The 17,279-nt window shown below is 53.3% G+C and overlaps 2 protein-coding genes across 4 annotated transcripts in view; both read left to right on the forward strand.

Moving 5' to 3' along the window:
• GCK (glucokinase) overlaps positions 1–5,907 on the forward strand; it is a 47,965-nt gene extending 42,058 nt beyond the window's left edge. For 2 of the 3 annotated variants that reach the window (XM_001093035.5, XM_001092919.4), the window contains exons 5-10: positions 257–352; positions 462–561; positions 2,438–2,621; positions 3,648–3,803; positions 4,450–4,683; positions 4,900–5,907. In XM_001093035.5, coding sequence (XP_001093035.2) covers positions 257–352; positions 462–561; positions 2,438–2,621; positions 3,648–3,803; positions 4,450–4,683; positions 4,900–5,044 — 915 coding nt within the window. In that variant the 3' untranslated portion in view covers positions 5,045–5,907. Of the gene's footprint in view, positions 1–256; positions 353–461; positions 562–2,437; positions 2,622–3,647; positions 3,804–4,010; positions 4,273–4,449; positions 4,684–4,899 lie in introns of those variants that run through there. The other variant, XM_028845841.2, reaches the window with a different exon arrangement.
• Positions 5,908–8,828: 2,921 nt separating this feature from the next.
• MYL7 (myosin light chain 7) lies at positions 8,829–11,324 on the forward strand. The gene is made up of 7 exons (XM_001095719.5): positions 8,829–8,901; positions 9,130–9,243; positions 9,418–9,493; positions 9,789–9,893; positions 10,333–10,411; positions 10,626–10,674; positions 11,172–11,324. The coding sequence occupies exons 1-7, from the start codon at positions 8,899–8,901 to the stop codon at positions 11,271–11,273; spliced, it is 528 nt and encodes a 175-aa protein (XP_001095719.1). The 5' UTR covers positions 8,829–8,898; the 3' UTR covers positions 11,274–11,324.
• Positions 11,325–17,279: the final 5,955 nt, after the last annotated feature.

Consider the following 17,279-nt stretch of genomic DNA (forward strand, 5'->3'; position numbering starts at 1 on the left):
GACTCTGGGATGACGTCTCAGAGCTGTGCAGTACAACATTCTTAAATTGGCTGGGACTCAGCCCTGCAGAAATATGAGATATTCAAGGAGAATCGTTCCCAACACCTCTCAAAGCTATGGGGCTGCTCTGAGCCTGTTTCCTCAGCTGTAAAGTAGGGTGCATACGCTTGTGGCCCTAGGCAGGAGGTAGTGACAGGCCCTAGCACCCTGCCTCTAACATATGTCAAGCAGCCATGAGGCCTCCCTCTCCCCACAGGGCATCCTTCTCAACTGGACCAAGGGCTTCAAGGCCTCAGGAGCAGAAGGGAACAATGTCGTGGGGCTTCTGCGAGATGCCATCAAACGGAGAGGGGTGAGGGGGCACCTGTGACTGCCAGGGGGGCTGCCCTGGGCCACCCACCCCAGCACTGCCTGCCTTTCTCCTTGGCTCCCAGCATTGCAGCCTCTGTGCTTCTTGGCAGGACTTCGAAATGGATGTGGTGGCAATGGTGAATGACACGGTGGCCACGATGATCTCCTGCTACTACGAAGACCATCAGTGCGAGGTCGGCATGATTGTGGGTAAGGACTCCTTGCACCCCTGCCCCTTCCAGACTGCGGAGTCGCCCTGGATACAACAGGCTTTACAGGGCCCTGTGGGGTGAGGACCAAAGTACTTAACAACCGGTGACGTCAGAGCCGAGCCTGGCACTGGAGCCTGGGTGGTCTTGGGGTATCAAAATGGAAGCACTGTGTACAGTAGGAAGCATTTCAACGCCGTGATGCCACATGTATGCCAGCTGCACATCCACCTCGCCCATCAGGATTATAATTAAAACACTTTATTTGGTAAATTGACCAACTGGACAGATTTGTCCAAGTGGAAGAGGATAAGCAAAAGTGGTGCCATTCCTACCCGAATGGTCTTTCCACCGGCCTGCCCCTGCCCCTGCCCCCACCCAAAGTGAAGGCAGGTACCAGGAAAGGGAGCAGCAGCCCGCCCCTCCCAGCAGAGGGGTCTTCCACACCAACTCAGACCTTTCTCAGAAGTTCCAGAGGTCATTATAACGAGCCTTCACTGAGGAGCAATCCAATCAGATCAGGTATCTGCTGTGCACATGGGCGTGTGGTTCTATAATTCTCTTCCATTCTCACCTTTCAGAAGGAACATTGTCTTTAAATCCAGCATCTAAATGTGAGCCCCAGCCATCCCTGCTGTGATCCCCCTAGCCCTTTCCACCCTCTGCTCCGGAGCTGCCTGGGGCTCCCCAAGACACTTCCATATGAATTCCCACCAAGCCAAGCTGCAGCTACTCGGCCCAGGCATAACCCCTCCTGGGGCAGAGGTGGCAAGGAGTGACCCACGGCTCACATCTGCCCCATGTACACCCTTGACTCTGCTCAGTGTTTTAAAACATGCTTATAACAATTACCAAGATCTGCAAATTAGGAGAATTCACATCAAAGTCTGGATTTCTGTTTGTTCATAAAAAACTAGAAGGCGGCCAGGCAAGGTGGCTCACGCCGGTAATCCCAACACTTTGGGAGGCTGAAGTAGGCGGGTCACTTGGGGTCAGGAGTTGAAGACCAAAATTAGCTGGGTGTGATGGCACATGCCTGTGATCCCAGGTACTCAGGAGACTGAGGCAGGAGAATTGCTTGAACCCTGGAGGCAGAGGTTGCAGTGAGCCAAGATCACGCCACTGCACTCCAGCCTGGGCAATGGAGTGAGTGAGACTCCGGCTCCAAATAAATAAATAAATAAATAAATAAATAAATAAAAACTGGAAGGCTAGGCATCAATGAGCCCTGATTCCTATGTGGCAGCTCGACTGACCAACATTTGAGTTGCTGTCCCTGACAGCTTTAGGGGTGTGCAGCCCACAGTCATGCTAGCTTGAGGCTCTGCTGTCACCAGTGTGAAACTATTAATAACTTGTGAACAAAAGACTCCATGTTGTCACTCTGCACAGGAGCCAGCAAATTACAAAATTCCACATCCGGTCTTGTCTACAGGAGCCTCTGAACTGCTCCCAAGGGCCCACACCATGCCTTACTTTGGGCTGCCATGCAAACATGGCTCATGACAGAGAAGCTCAAACATGTGCATGGGCAGTGCCAGAAAACAAGGGTGGTGCATAGACAAAATAAAATGATAATGTACCACAACCATTTCTTTGATACACACTGTTAATCTCAATCCTCCCAACCACCTACGTAACAGGCAGGGAAGGTGTTATTGTTGCCTGTTAGGAAAGAGGACAGTCCAGAAAGCTGTCCCTAGCCACTGAAGCAACCCAGGTCTTCCAGCCCCAGGGAGACCCGCCTTTCCATTCTTCCAGGCAAAGCAGAGACAGGCATGGGGGAGCGGGAGAGGCGGGGCTCCTGTGGGCAGGAACCAGGCCATACTCCAGGGCAGTGCAGCTCTTGCTAACAGTCCCCCCGACCTCCACCCCAGGCACGGGCTGCAACGCCTGCTACATGGAGGAGATGCAGAATGTGGAGCTGGTGGAGGGGGACGAGGGCCGCATGTGCGTCAACACCGAATGGGGCGCCTTCGGGGACTCGGGCGAGCTGGACGAGTTCCTGCTGGAGTATGACCGCCTGGTGGACGAGAGCTCTGCAAACCCCGGTCAGCAGCTGTAAGGATGCTCCCCCTCCCCCACAGCCCAGGCCCTGGGCCGCTCTGGTGCAGCGGCAGATGGGAGCCGGGCCACTGCCGATAATGGGCTTGTTTTTAAACAACTCTGGGGAAAAGCAAACTGACAATCCTTTCGTAAGCTCCATCCCTTCTGCTCAGTCATGACCTGCCCCTGTGAGAGATGAAGGGTTAGTCCCAGTTGTGATTTGATAAGCCCAGACCTCTCTCCTTCTGACAGGTGATTGTGCATGTAGAGGAGGCTCTGAGACACCCCCAGTAAGGTTTCTGGGTTTAACCCAACATTCCCCAAAGTATGTATTTGGCCACATTCACAGAAAGAATATTAGTCTTTTGTGGAATGCTGCGGGTTGGCAGTCACAGCTTGGAAACCAACCCAGAGAGAGCTCATCATTAACCATGGCTATCACTTTTAACCACCTACTGCGCCAGGCCTATGCTAATTATTTTATTAGCGTCCTCTCTGCCGCTCGCAGGCCTCTATTATTATAGGTCAGTAGTATTCCATTTATTTAAATTAAATACGGAAGGTCATAGATTAAGCAAGAAAGTGCCAGCAACATGGTGCGTGCCTCCGACTGGGCACTAACCCTCCAAACCTTAGTTTCCCCAACCATAAATGGCCGATGAACAGCAGCTCCGGATGCAGCTAAAGGACTGAAGCTCTAGGTCCCGTGCTCGGCGCAGGGCCTCCTGCAAGGAAGGTTTCGGAGGGACTGGATGGGGTCTTTGAACTATCTGTCTGTCCCTTCACTGAAGTGGGCCCGGGGCAGGCCAAACTTGCTCCCGTGATTGAGTTGGATGTGCACGTTCCTAATCCCTGACGTTTCTAAACTCTGGTTCATTAACGAGGGAAAGACGGGAACCGGATGGGGGAGTGGGGATCACAGTGCCCCACGTGGCCGCCTCGTGACCTCAATGGGGAAAAGTGGCGCCGGTTCCCGGCTTCCACCTGCACGAGGGGCCCTCCCTCGTGCCTGCTGATGTAATGGAGCTGCCCTGTGTCCAGGTATGAGAAGCTCATAGGTGGCAAGTACATGGGCGAGCTGGTGCGGCTCGTGCTGCTCAGGCTCGTGGACGAAAACCTGCTCTTCCACGGGGAGGCCTCCGAGCAGCTGCGCACACGCGGAGCCTTCGAGACACGCTTCGTGTCGCAGGTGGAGAGGTGTGCGGAGAAGGGCAGGTGCAAAGGGCAGGGGCTGGGGACGTCCAGTCCGGGCACTGCAGACCTGGTCTCAGGGAGAGACTGAGTCCCAGGCCCGTGGCGCAGGGACAGGAAACTAGGGCCTGGGGCCGGATTCCGGGCGTGGGCGGGGCCTGGGGCGGGGCACAGGGGGCGGGGCGGGAGTGGGCGGGGCCCGAGGCGGGGCGCTGGAGGCGAGGGCGGGACAGGGACGGGTCCGGGGTAGGAGGTGGGGTCCGGACGGGGATGCCAGGAGCAGGGATGGGGCGAGCCCACGTCCGGGCAGTGTCGCCATCCGTGAGTCCCCTCGGTGCTCCCTGCCCGCCGTGGCGGTGCTCTCTGGATCCTGCTGTGGCCTCACTTCCCTGGCGGAGACCCTGGGCTTAGTTAGAGGGAGCAGTACTAACCAGGTTACTGCTGGTCCCTAGCGGAAACGCTTTGACTGGTTGAGGTGAGCAGGATCGCCCCATTTCTCCAGAGAGGGGCCCCGGCTCAGCCAGGGAAAGAGGCCGCCGCTGGGTGGACGGCTGGCAGGGGCCCCTCCCTGGAGAAGGAGAGGCCGCCCCTGGAGGGGGATGGATTGTCGGAGCCACCCTCAGCGACCGCCCTACCTCCTCCCGCCCCGCAGCGACACGGGCGACCGCAAGCAGATCTACAACATCCTGAGCACGCTGGGGCTACGACCCTCGGCCACTGACTGCGACATCGTGCGCCGCGCCTGCGAGAGCGTGTCTACGCGCGCTGCACACATGTGCTCGGCGGGGCTGGCGGGCGTCATCAACCGCATGCGCGAGAGCCGCAGCGAGGACGTAATGCGCATCACTGTGGGCGTGGATGGCTCCGTGTACAAGCTGCACCCCAGGTGAGCCCGCCGCGCCCTCTCCCTGGTAAAGTGGGGCCCAAAAAGCGAGTGCTCCATGGTTCCTTGTGGCTCCCAAGCTCCAAGATTTTGTAATCCTCTTCTCGTCCCCCTTGGCCTAGATTTGGGGGAAGGGTCGACTTCGTGCAGGATGCCCGGTAATGAATGTGGAGGATGGGCTGGGAGGAGGGACGGCAGCCCTGCTTCTCTTCTGCCCAGCTTCAAGGAGCGGTTCCACGCTAGCGTGCGCAGGCTGACGCCCAGCTGCGAGATCACCTTCATCGAGTCGGAGGAGGGCAGTGGCCGGGGCGCGGCCCTGGTCTCGGCGGTGGCCTGTAAGAAGGCCTGCATGCTGGGCCAGTGAGAGCAGTGACCGCCAGCACAGGGAGGATGCCACAGCCCCACAGCACCCAGGCTCCACGGGGAAGTGCTCCCCACACGTGCTTGCAGCCTGGCGGGGCAGGAGACCTGGCCTTGTCAGGACCTGGGCTGCCTGCCATCCCGCTGGGGAACCCAGCGGGCCTCTTCCCTCAGTCATTCGGTGGGACAGCCCTAGGGCCCTAACTGGGGTGCGGCAGGAGCAGGGACAGAGACTCTGGAAGCCCCCACCTTTCTCACTGGAATCAACTTCCTAGAAGGGAGTTGCTCACTCAGGACTTTGTTGCATTTCCACACTGTCAGAGCTGTTGGCCTCGCCTGGGCCCAGGCTCTGGGAAGGGGGCGCCCTCTGGATCCTGCTGTGGCCTCTCTTCCCTGGGAACTCATCCTGTGTGGGGAGGCAGCTCCAACAGCTTGACCAGACCTACACCTGGGCCAAAAGGGCAGCCAGGGGCTGCTCATCACCCAGTCCTGGCCATTTTCTTGCTTGAGGCTCAAGAGGCCCAGGGAGCAATGGGAGAGGGCTCCATGGAGGAGGTGTCCCAAGCTGCAAATACCCCCAGAGACCTTTTCTCTCCTGTACCCCCATCCCTGAGTGACTTGTGATTCTGGGATGGACCCTCACAGCAGGTGCAAGAGACAGAGCCCCCAAGCCCCTGTCCCAAGGGGCCCACAAAGGGGAGAAGGGCCAGCCCTGCATTTTCAACTCCCACAGCACTGGCTCAGGAAGAAAACCCAAGCAGCATTCAGCACACCCCAAGGGACCACCCCATCATACGACATGCCACCCTCTCCATGCCCAACCTGAGACTGTGTGAGTTTTTTAATTAAAAATGTAAAAGTTTTAAACATGGCCTGTCCACTGTTCTTTGACTTCTGTGCATAAGGACTGTGGGGACAATCTATAAAGAGTCAGCGTCACATGCATGAAGATACTTCAGTATCTCGGCCATGCCCTCCAGACAGCTCCTTCCAGCCAGCCGTGCCCCGGGGAGTGTGAGGAGTGACAGACCAGGCTGTAGGAACAGGAATGGGGTATCATGGGGGATGGCAGAGCAGTGGACAATACACTGCCTGGCCGGTGCCCCTGCTTGCCTGCCCATGGAATGTGTGCAGAGAGAGTGCCAGGCCAGGTGCTGCTCTGGGGAAGTGGGGGAATGAAGCTGGTCCTGCTGCATGTCAGTCTCAGCACCGTCCTATCCAGTCAGAGCCACTTAGGTTTGCCAGTGAGTGGAGGCCCAGATACACGTTGGATTTCTAAGATCCCACCAGATGCTCCTATTGGTGGAATGCCTGTTTAGAGTTAGCCAAACATAGGCCTAATGCCATCTTTCTGTAGCATAAACACAGTGACATAGATACATATTTGTGTGATTTTCACGCACGTTCATTTTTCGATGAGAGACACCACCCAGCTAATCAGGAACAACTGTTTTGTTTCCTTCAGATCTTAACCCAAAGTTGTGATTTTGAAAAGTCATGTCCCCCTTCAGATTTCTTGCTATCTGCTACTTCTCATGTGGAATTGCTTTGGATCTTCTTAGTTCTCTTGAGTCTAAATTAGTCCTTATAAGTTAGTGCAAGCATCTGATTACTTTGTTATCATTACTGTTATGTTCAAGCATTCACAAAGTGGAAAACATTTTAATATCAATTGCTTTCTATTTCTCCTTTATATTACAGTTCAGGGCATTGTATTAATTCTTAAAATTCTATATGTAGGTAGGTTATATGTCTGAATTGAAATGGCTGAATTGAAATAGATAAAATGAATTTCTTTTCTAGATAACAAAGGGAGTGTCATAAAACACTTGTTATGGGACAGTGTGATGGCTCACGCCTATAATCTCAGTGCTTTGAGAGGCTGAGGTGGAGGATTGCTTGAGGCCAGGAATTTGAGACCAGCCTGGGGCAACATAGCAAGACCCCATCTCTTAAAAAAAAAGTGGGGGGCTGCTGGGCACGGTGGCTCACGCCTGTAATCCCAGCACTTTGGGGGGCCAAAGCAGGTAGATCACAAGTTCAGGAGTTTGAGATCAGCCTGGCCAACATGGTGAAACCCCGTCTCTACTAAAAATACAAAAAGTAGCCGGGCATGATGGCAGGCGCCTGTAATCCCAGCTACTCGGGAGGCTGAGGCAAGAGAATTGCTTGAACCTGGGAGGCGGAGGTTGCAGTGAGCAGAGATCGTACCACTGCACTCCAGCCTGGGCAACAGAGCAAGACTCTGTCTCAAAAATGAACGAATGAATGAATGAATTTTAAAAAGAAAGAAAAAAAAACACTGGGCAGGGTGGTGTGCACCTGTAGTCCCAACTATTCCAGAGGTTGAGGCAGGAAGAAGCACTTGAGCCCAGGGGTTGTCTGCAGTGAGCTCTACTCATGCCTCTGCACTTCAGCCTGGGTGACAGAGCTCAGTGGCTCACACCTGTAATCCCAGCACTTTAGGAAGCTGAAGCAGGCAGATCGCCTAAGATCAGGAGTTCGAGACTGGCCTGGCCAACATGATAAAACCCTGTCTCTACTAAAAAAAATAATTTTATATATATATATAAATTAGCTGGGTGTGGTGGTGCATGCCTGTAATCCCAGCTGCTTGGGAGGTTGAGGAACGAGAATCGCTTGAACCTGGGAGGTGGAGGTTGCAGTGAGCTGAGAACACGCCACTGCACTCCAGCCTGTATGAGAGTGAGACTCCATCTCAAAAAAAAAAAAAAAGGAATTTAAGGAATTTAAAAGAAAACTCTTGTTATATAAAAAGAGTATTGGGTGTGACACATGAGAGCTCCTGCACTCTACCAGTCAGCTACTGACAGACATGGGCCTGGCTCCAGTGGAGGGGCAGCAGCCAGTGAGCCCAGCCTGGGGTGACCCACTCCTGCTGTCTCCAGGATGTCCCCTGTTTCCCCAGCCCCTCTGCTGTGCCCTCGGCCCCAGAAGCTGGCAAGTCTGCTTCTCTGGAACAGCATCACGCAGGCCTGCCCATCGGCTCACTGTGCACCAGGCCTTCAGGGGATCCAGATGTCAACCAGGCTGGGTGTTCAGGAGAGGCACAGAAGCCAGGAATACAAACACATCAGCCACCAGGCAAATGGGAAACGTGCCCCAGAAGCTCCCCGCTGAGGATGTTAGGGAGAGCTTTTTGAAGTAGTGTGGTTGAGATGGGGCTTGAGGAAGGCAAGGTTCCAAACAGCAGGGCAGACTGGGGACAAGGCAGACTGCATGGGAGGGCAGCTGATGGAGCTCCCTCACCCTCCAGAATTACCCCAAAGCCAAGCAAAGTGTTCTGCCTGGGGTCACAGCTAGCTCGGGGATGCCTTCTGCCCCTTCGTCAGAGGGGCAAAAGGTCAGAGCCTAGGGTCACCAAAACCTCTGGGCAGCCCAGGGGGGTCTCAGGCCACAGACCATTCTCAGAACTACCCACTGCCTTCCCAAGCCTGGGGGGGTCCCTGGACTGACCCTCCCCAGCTGTCCTCTTGCACTGTTCAGGGTTCTGGCTGGACTGGCAAGGAGGGGTGGTCAGATATGGGAGTAACTGGATCCCTTCATCAGGACCTAGGGTGGTGAGAGCTTTGAGCCTGCTGTGCTCTGGGCAGACATTGTGCCTGGCCCTGCCAGGATGGATAGACAGCAGGATGTTACACGTTGAGGACATGAAGGTCATCAGGAATGTGGCTGGAATCTGTTAGGGCCTTCATCCTCCCCCAGCCCAGGCGGGGGCTGCCAAGTTTGGTCCTGTCCTCTGTTCCTCTCCTTATTTGGACCTTCAGGTGATAAGCCTGAGACATAAAGGAGGCTGGGCCCTGCCACCACGATAGCAGCCACACCTCTGCAGAGAGAATGGTGAGTGCCTGCTGGGGAGGAAAGGCTAGCAGCCTCCCTGGTGCTGGCCTTTGGGCTGGGGGAGCAGAGTTTTCTGTGCTTGCGTTTGGTCGAGGGTGGTCCCCAGGGAGAGGAAGAGGATCCTGGCCCTGGCTCTCCTGGGAATGCTCTGGGACGGTGCATGGTGGGTGGGATGGGGAGACTTTGAGGAGGTGGGGAGAGGACCCCTCCCTACTCACGGTGTTGCAGGCCAGCAGGAAGGCGGGGACCCGAGGCAAAGTGGCGGCCACCAAGCAGGCCCAACGTGGTTCTTCCAACGTCTTTTCCATGTTTGAACAAGCCCAGATCCAGGAGTTCAAGGAAGTGAGTGCCCACTCCCAGCAGCCTCAGACCCCATCCCGGCCTGCCCAACCCCACCCCACATACACACCCCCCTTCTATCCTGACCTTGCCCCTTACACTACCCAGGCCTCTCCCCTTCCTCCCGCCTTCCCTAGAGCTGGGAGCTGCTCCCAACTGAAGGCCCCCATCCCACAGGCCTTCAGCTGTATCGACCAGAATCGTGATGGCATCATCTGCAAGGCAGACCTGAGGGAGACCTACTCCCAGCTGGGTGCGTGCACCCACCTCCCACCCAGCCCCACCCTGCAGACTGGGGCCCCTGCTCTGAGCTGCTGGGTGGGTGGGAGTAGCTGGGGGGACAGCACCCCGCTCCCCTGCTTCCCCTCCTCCCCATCTCCTCACACTGCCCTTCCCCCCTTGTCACACCTTCCTTCCACTTCACCTCCCCGACCCACAGCTGCCTCTGCCCCTCCAGCCCCTGCGGCCAGGATAGAGGGAGGGTGGCCTAGGCCCTTCTGGGGGACACCCAGGGTCCTGGTGTGTACCTCATGCCCCACCCCCACCAGGGAAGGTGAGTGTCCCAGAGGAGGAGCTGGACGCCATGCTGCAGGAGGGCAAGGGTCCCATCAACTTCACCGTCTTCCTCACGCTCTTTGGGGAGAAGCTCAATGGTGAGCCTGGGACAGAGCTGGGCACCCTTGGCCAGGCAGGGAGCCTGCACCCTGCCTGAACCCCACCTGAACCCTGCCTGAACCCCACCGGAACCCTAACTGTACCCCATCTGGACCCACCTGGACTCTTCCTAGCCATGGCCCATTCTAAGCACCTCCTGTGCCCCAGAATCCCATGTGCACTCGTCACCCCAGTGCTGACTTGGGGCCAGGAAACGTGCCTTCAGCCCCCACCCCAAATTCCAATCTCCCAGCCAGGCTGCCCGCCTCAGGAGGATGACCATTCCCAGCCCCACTGATCCTCAAGAAACACTTTATATTAGGGAATACCCCCACCTCTTCTGGGATGCGGGGGGCTCCTCATGCAGCCCAGTTCCTGCTAGGCGGGACCTGGGATGCTGGAGACATGGATGCTCACCTGGCTGCCTTGGCCTCCCAGGGACAGACCCCGAGGAAGCCATCCTGAGTGCCTTCCGCATGTTTGACCCCAGTGGCAAAGGGGTGGTGAACAAGGAAGAGTAAGTGTGGGCCCAGCCAGATGAGGGGAACAGTGGTGGAAGCAGAGAGGGGGGTGAGGCCCCTTGTGAGGGGGGCTGCCTGTACTTCGGGGCCTTATACTACTCTTTGGGGTGCGGCCAACCCTTCCCTACGCCATGAGAGCCTCTGTACCCATCTTCCCTGCGCAGCCACTCCCCCACAGTCTCTTGCTCAGACCCTCCTCACTCCCCGCAGGTTTAAGCAGCTTCTCCTGACCCAGGCAGACAAGTTCTCTCCAGCTGAGGTGAGGCTGCCCATCCCCTTCAATACCCATCCCCAGCACCTTCTCTGGGCCTCACCCATGACCCAGAGCCCAGTACCAGTGAGGCAGTTGCTGGAAGGGAGAGCCAGGGGCCTTTCTGGAGGAGGTGCCATCTCTTTTGAGACCTAGAGGGTAAAGATGTGGAGTCAGAAAAGACAGCATGTTGCACCAGGCAGGGAGACTGTACACAGACCCGGGGAAAAGCAGATAGGGAGAGGTTTCGTATACTTGGGGTGGGCCTGTGCCTGTGGCTGGAGGGGCGCCCTTTGCCCCTTGGCCCCCATTTGCACCGACTCCTCACTCTGCCCAGAGTCAGCCAACAGAAAAACATTAACCCAGAGTCTGGGGTCTAGGGTTGAAAAGCTAAGGCACAAAGCACAGATGCAGGGGGCAGGCAGAAGGGCCACAGGACTCAGGTGAGGTCTCTGCCCAGCTGGGCCAGGAGCTAGGGGGCTACCTCTCACCAGTGCCCCCTGCAGGTGGAGCAGATGTTCGCCCTGACACCCATGGACCTGGCGGGGAACATCGACTACAAGTCACTGTGCTACATCATCACCCATGGAGACGAGAAAGAGGAATGAGGGGCAGGGCCAGGCCCACAAGAGGGTACCTCAATAAACTCTGTTGCCAAATTGGAATTGCTGTGGTGTCTTTTCTGTGACAGATGGGCTGGGGACCAGCCAAGGGGGATCCCAAGGTCCCAGTGCACACATCACCATGATCATGGCCACCATCTACCTCCTGGGAGCTGGCCCCTTGCCAGCTCACCTTGATTCACTCCCATGCTGCCAAGTGAAGTGTGAACTATGATCATGCCTAGTTCACAGATGAGGACACTGAGGCCCAGAGAGTGTGAGCATCTCGCCAAGGCCAGCCATCTAGAAGAGGAGAGGGTGGGATTTACACCACCTCCACCAAGCCCAGGAATGAGCCACAAAGTGGGCACTGCGCAGCTACTTGGGGCTGTGTAGAGAAGAGGCTGCATGCTGGGCACTCAGCAAACTCTGCCCAACAGCCCAGCAGGTAGGCAGTGGCCCTGGTACCCCCACACCCAACCACACAGCCTCCCCTGGCCCACTGCTCGCACCCCTTCTCAATACACTGGCTTGGGTGCCTCCCTGCATGGGCCCTGCAGAGAGGTACCCATCTGAAATACAATCAGCTTCTCATTGCAATTACAGGCAAGGCACTAAGACACAAGGAACATGGACACCGAAGGAGGGGCCAGGGAACATGCAAATTTTTAGAGGAAATGCCCAGAACCTGGCATCATGCCTCCTGAGCCCCTCATGCGCTGTGAGGGGTAAGAGGGTCAGACAGCTGGAGGGTAGGGAGATGACGTCTCAGGAGACAATAGTTAGTGCTCCTGTCACCCTTCATCTGAGAACCCAGGAGCTAGAGGAGAGAGTGATCCTCATCATGAGTACCAGAGGAGCAGCAGGGGACATCCAAAGCACGAGAGAGAGAGAGGGGGAGAGAGAGAGAGAGAGACAGAGACAGAGACAGAGACAGAGACAGAGAGACAGGCAGTGACAGCTCAAACCTCAGCCAGATCCAGAGCGTACAAAGTTTCCTGCCTACAGACCTGCCCAGTAAGAGCTCTCAGCCTGCCTCCTTCCCTCCCCACAAGCCCTGCTGCAATCCCTGTACCTGGGGGTTGGTGGGGAGGAGGTGAGTGAGAAAGGAGGGGCACTCCTTCCTGAAGGCTCCAAGAAGAAAGGCATTTTCACCCAGACAGGTGTTCAGTTTTGATTTTATCTGGGGTCTGGCAGTTTAATTACTAAATGGAAACTTGAGACTTTCTGGAATTATGGTATTTTCTGTTGCTTAGAGAGATTACAAAAGTCACGAACTGCCTGAGTTTCCACCCCAATAGCAGGCCACCAGCCCACTCCACTGAGCATGCTGGGACACTGGGTGAACAAAATCAAGTACCATTAGGATTCTACCACATGAGTTTGCTTGTTCAACAAGCTGATTTCATAAAGTAAGGGATCATGTTATAATCCAAGCTCTACAGGTGTAAGTTGTGAAAGACTGAAACAAACCAAAAAGATCATAGGTGTCTGGTTATCTGATTTGATGGGGTATCTGAACCTTTCGTTGTCTTTGAGCTGTTTCAAAACTCTGTAAATTATTATTATTTCTTTTTTTTCTTTTTTTGGATAGAGTCTGTCTCTGTCACCCAGGCTGCAGTGGCATGATCTCAGCTCACTGCAAACTTCACCTCCCAGGTTCAAGTGATTCTCATGCCTCAGCCTCCTGAGTAGCTAGTATTACAGATGTGCACACCATGCCAGGCTAATTTTTGTATTTTTAATAGAGACACGGTTTCACCATGTTAGCCAGGCTGGTCTCGAACTCCTGACCTCTGTTGATCCACCCACCTATGCCTCCCAAAGTGCTGGGATTACAGGCGTGAGCCACCGCACCCTGCCACAACTCTGTAAATTATAACTAATAGCAAGGCAATGATTCTTCTCTATAAACATGCAAGTAAGTGTTGTCCAGTGGAAGCACAATTGATTTTTCCCTTCTCTGTGGAAGAAGCCAATTTTGCCTATATTAAGCAAATTCATCTGGGCATTCCTAACAGTCTACACATGCACTGGCTCTTTGAATTCTTCTCTGAACCAGGCCCAGGAATGAGCCACAAGATGAGCACTGCCCAGCTTCTTGGGCTGTCACATCTTATTGATTCCTACGTGAATTCACAAGTAAATAATATTTGGCAGTTGTTCACTTAGTATGCAATTCAAGATTTTGCTTTAAAAATATTATCCTTTCCCACTGCTGGTGTAGTTGTCTGATAAGGTTAGTCCTTTCCACACCAAAACTGCCTGTATTAGTGTTGTTTTGAATCAACTGAGGGTAGAATGTATATGGTATGTGTATGTGGGGTGTGTGTGTGTGTGTGTGTGTGTGTGTGATAGAGAGAGAGAGAGACAAAAGAGAGAGACAGAAGGATAGAGAGAAACAGATGGGCACAGACCCAGGATATCAGTTTAGCCTACACTGACCAATATGATAGCCACTGGCCACTTGAAATGTGGTGTGAGTTGGGATATGCTACAAGTGTAAACTGCACACAATATTTTGAAGATTTCATACAAAAAAGAATGCAAATATCTCATTAATAAATTTTGTTATTAATATCATTAATATTGTAATATCATATGTTGAAATGATGTTTTGGATATTGGATTATTACTAAAATTAATTTCACCCATTTCTTTTCACTTTTTAAATGTGGCTACTAGAATATTTAGAATTTCATAAGTGACTTGCATTTCTGGCTTTCACTCCTGTTGGAAAGCACTGAGTTAGACTGTGTAGTATGTCTATTTAAGACTGCGGTTAAACGAACATGGTGGCTCGGGCCTATAATCCCAGCACTTTGGGAGGCCGAGGCGGGCAGATTACCTGAGGTCAGGAGTTCAAGATCAGCCCGGCTAATATGGTGAAACCCTGTCTCTACTAAAAATACAGAAATTAGCCAGGTGTGGTAGGGCACGCCTGTAGTCCCAGCAATTAGGGAGGCTGAAGCAGGAGAATCTCTTGAACCCAGAAGGGGAGGTTGCAGTGAGCAGAGATCAAGCCACTGCACTCCAGCCTGGACGACAGAGCAAGACTCCATCTCCAAAAAAAAAAAAAAAAAAAAAAAAAAGTAGAATAAAAATAAATAAATAAATAAAGACTACAGTTTCTGGGAGACTCTGAGGCAGGCATTAGCCGTCTCTGCAGAGAGTACTTGCAGCAGGGAGCAGCAGTTTTGATGTCCTCAAAAGGAGCCAATTTCATTTGGGTGGGGTTGCCTCTGAGTATTCTAGCAGTACAGACAGAAGGGAGAGAAGGCTGTTTCCAGAAAGCAGAGATCATATGAATTACTTGTGAGACCAAACTTTTTCCTCAGGTGAATCTCAGGCATCCCGTAAGTGGAGTGTCTAACAGTCTACACCTGAGGATGTTGAACAGAAGGTGGTGTGAGGTGGGCATAGCTGGGGAGAGCTCCGGGAGGGGGAAGACCAGCTCCATGTTGTCCACCCACTGAAAGGAAAGCTCCCTCTGAGGGAGGTGGATGCCCCCTGGCCAGGCCTGCAGGGCCCTGCTCACTATGAGCTCTGTGTGGTCCTGGCCTGGGTCCCACCAGCCATTGCCAGGCAATAGCTCCCAGTTGGAAAACAGAGCAAGGTTCCCTCTCAAAAAAAAAGAAAGAAAGAAAGAGAGAAAGAGAGAAAGGAAGGAAGGAAGGAAGGAAGGAAGGAAGGAAGGAAGGAAGGAAGGAAAGAAGGAAAGAAGGAAAGAAAAGAAAAGAAAAGAAAGGAAAAGAAAAGAAATACAACAGGTAACCAAGCATGATGGCTCACGCCTGAAATCTCAGCTACTTGGGAGGCCAAGGCAGAGGATTGCTTGAGCCTGGGAGGTTGAGGCAGCAGTGAGCCAGGATTCCGCCATTGCACTCCAGCCTGGGTGACAAAGCGAGACCCTATTTCAAAAAAAAAAAAAAACAGAGAGAGAGAAAGAAAGAAATGCAACAGGGCCAGGCATGGTGGTTCATACCTGTAATCCCAACACTTTGGGAGGCAGAGGAGAAAGGATTGTTTAAGACCAGGAGTTCAAGACCAGCCTGGGCAACAGGCAAAAACCCATCTCTTCAAAAAATATAAAAATTAGCCTGTTGTGGTGGTGCACACCTATAGCCCCAGATATTCAGGGAGCTTGAGCCAGATCCAGGCTGCAGTGAGCCATGGTCATGTCACTGCACTCCAGCCTGGGTGACGGAGCGAGACCTTGTGAGAAAGAAAAGAAAGAAGGGAAGGAAGAAAGGAAGGAAGGAAGGAAGGAAGAAAGGAAGGAAGGAAGGAAGGAAGGAAGGAAGGAAGGAAGGAAGGAAGGAAGGAAGGAAGGGAGGGAGGGAGGGAGGAGGAAGGAGGGAGGGAAGGAGGGAGGGAGGGAGGGAGGGAGGGAGGGAGGAAGAATACAGGACCCAAAGGGCCTAAATGCCCCCACTGTGCCCGAATTCTGTGTGGCTCAGGACCGGCCTCCTCTACACTCCCACTACTACAACCCTGCACCCCACTTGTTCCTGGGGGCCCCCAAGGGGAGCCTCACCAGAAGACTGCTCATAAACCCACCGCCCCTCATCTTTCCTGTCTTTTTAGAAGCCTCAGAAGCCTTGCCGCTTTAAGGACACCTCCATCTGAGCCAAGGCGCTCGCTCCAGGTATCCCAGAGCTCCTGGTCCTGGGTGTCCTGCCACACGTCTCCCCATGGAGCCCTACTCTGGCTCAAGTCCCCTAACTGTGCATGAGGAGGACTCTTGCCCTCACTGGGACTGTCCAGAGCCTTCCTATCTCTCTGGAGGGACTTCCGTCAGTTTCTGCCCCTTCTCCTCTTCTGCTAAGAACTCACGTTAAGTCTGATAGCAGAAGCATCATCTGGCACCCTCCTGAAAGGAACCCAGAGTGCCTCCTTTGTGGACTGGTACCTGGATTTTCCCCACTCTCTCTCCCTTCAGCCATGCTGATGGCAGAGAAGGTAAGAACTTCCAGCCCATTTCTCTGGAGAGGCAAACTTGTCATCTGTCACTGCAGAGAAGGTTCTACCTTATGCTCATAGTACATTATCTTTATTATGTGCTAGGATATCACATTTAAAAGGACAAAAAAGGCCAGGCAGTGGCTCATGCTTATACTCCCAGCACTTTGGGAGGCCAAGGCAGGTGGATCACCTGAGGCCAGGAGTTCGAGACCAGCCTGACCAACATGGCAAAACCCCGTCTCTACTAAAAATACAAAAATTAGCTGGGTGTTGTGGCATGTGCCTGTAATCCCAGCTACTTGGGAGGCTGAAGCAGGAGAATCGCTTGAACCCAGGAGGCAGAGGATGCAGTGAACTGAGATCATGCCGCTGCACACCAGCCTGGGCCACAAAGCGAGACTCTGTCTCAAAACAAAACAAAACAAACAAACAAACAAAAAAATAAAATAAAATAAAAGGACAAAAAAAAAAGAAATATAAAATACTTGAAGGTGCTTGTATTATAACATTAATAGGATTGACAGTATCTGCTTTCCAGGCTGAAGTGATTCGTTCATTATTCTAGACTTCTTTAGTCCTTTGCAATTTGTGGTAATTATGCTTTTCTTTTTAACATTAAAAAAAAAGTATAAAAATAAAAGGCAAAAAAAGCATTATCCCATTAGTCTGAACTTCCCCTCCTCTATCCCTGCCCCAATACCCTTGAAGACCCTGGATGCAAACAAAGGCCTGAGGGAGCCTCTTCCCTGCAGTGCAGGCCTCACCTGGGGCTCAAGTCAGAATCTGCATTTTATTCCCTAGGACAGCCTCTAGTCAGGCCAGGGGTCCGCTGTGCTGCCCAAGTGCCCTCACCCCAGCTTTGAGGCACCAGAAGGGCAAATGCAAATTTAAAACGAGAATAAGTTTATTCTCCTTGGTGGAAAAAAAAAAAAAAAAAAACAGACTTTCCCATCTCCTTTTTCTTTAGAAAATCTATAATTGCAAGTTCCTTCCTGGACTTTTTTTATGTAGATCTGTTAAAAAGCTAAATAAGCCTTTTTCAAGTTT

This window comes from Macaca mulatta, chromosome 3, assembly GCF_049350105.2.
Source record: "Macaca mulatta isolate MMU2019108-1 chromosome 3, T2T-MMU8v2.0, whole genome shotgun sequence".
NCBI classification, from domain to species: Eukaryota; Metazoa; Chordata; class Mammalia; order Primates; family Cercopithecidae; genus Macaca; species Macaca mulatta.

Bases quoted from the DNA above. Each gene is read 5' to 3' on its own strand.
- MYL7 (XM_001095719.5), top strand. The intron at 9,244-9,417 runs GTGAGTGCCCAC...CCCATCCCACAG, and splicing joins AGATCCAGGAGTTCAAGGAA to GCCTTCAGCTGTATCGACCA. The intron at 9,494-9,788 runs GTGCGTGCACCC...CACCCCCACCAG, and splicing joins GGAGACCTACTCCCAGCTGG to GGAAGGTGAGTGTCCCAGAG.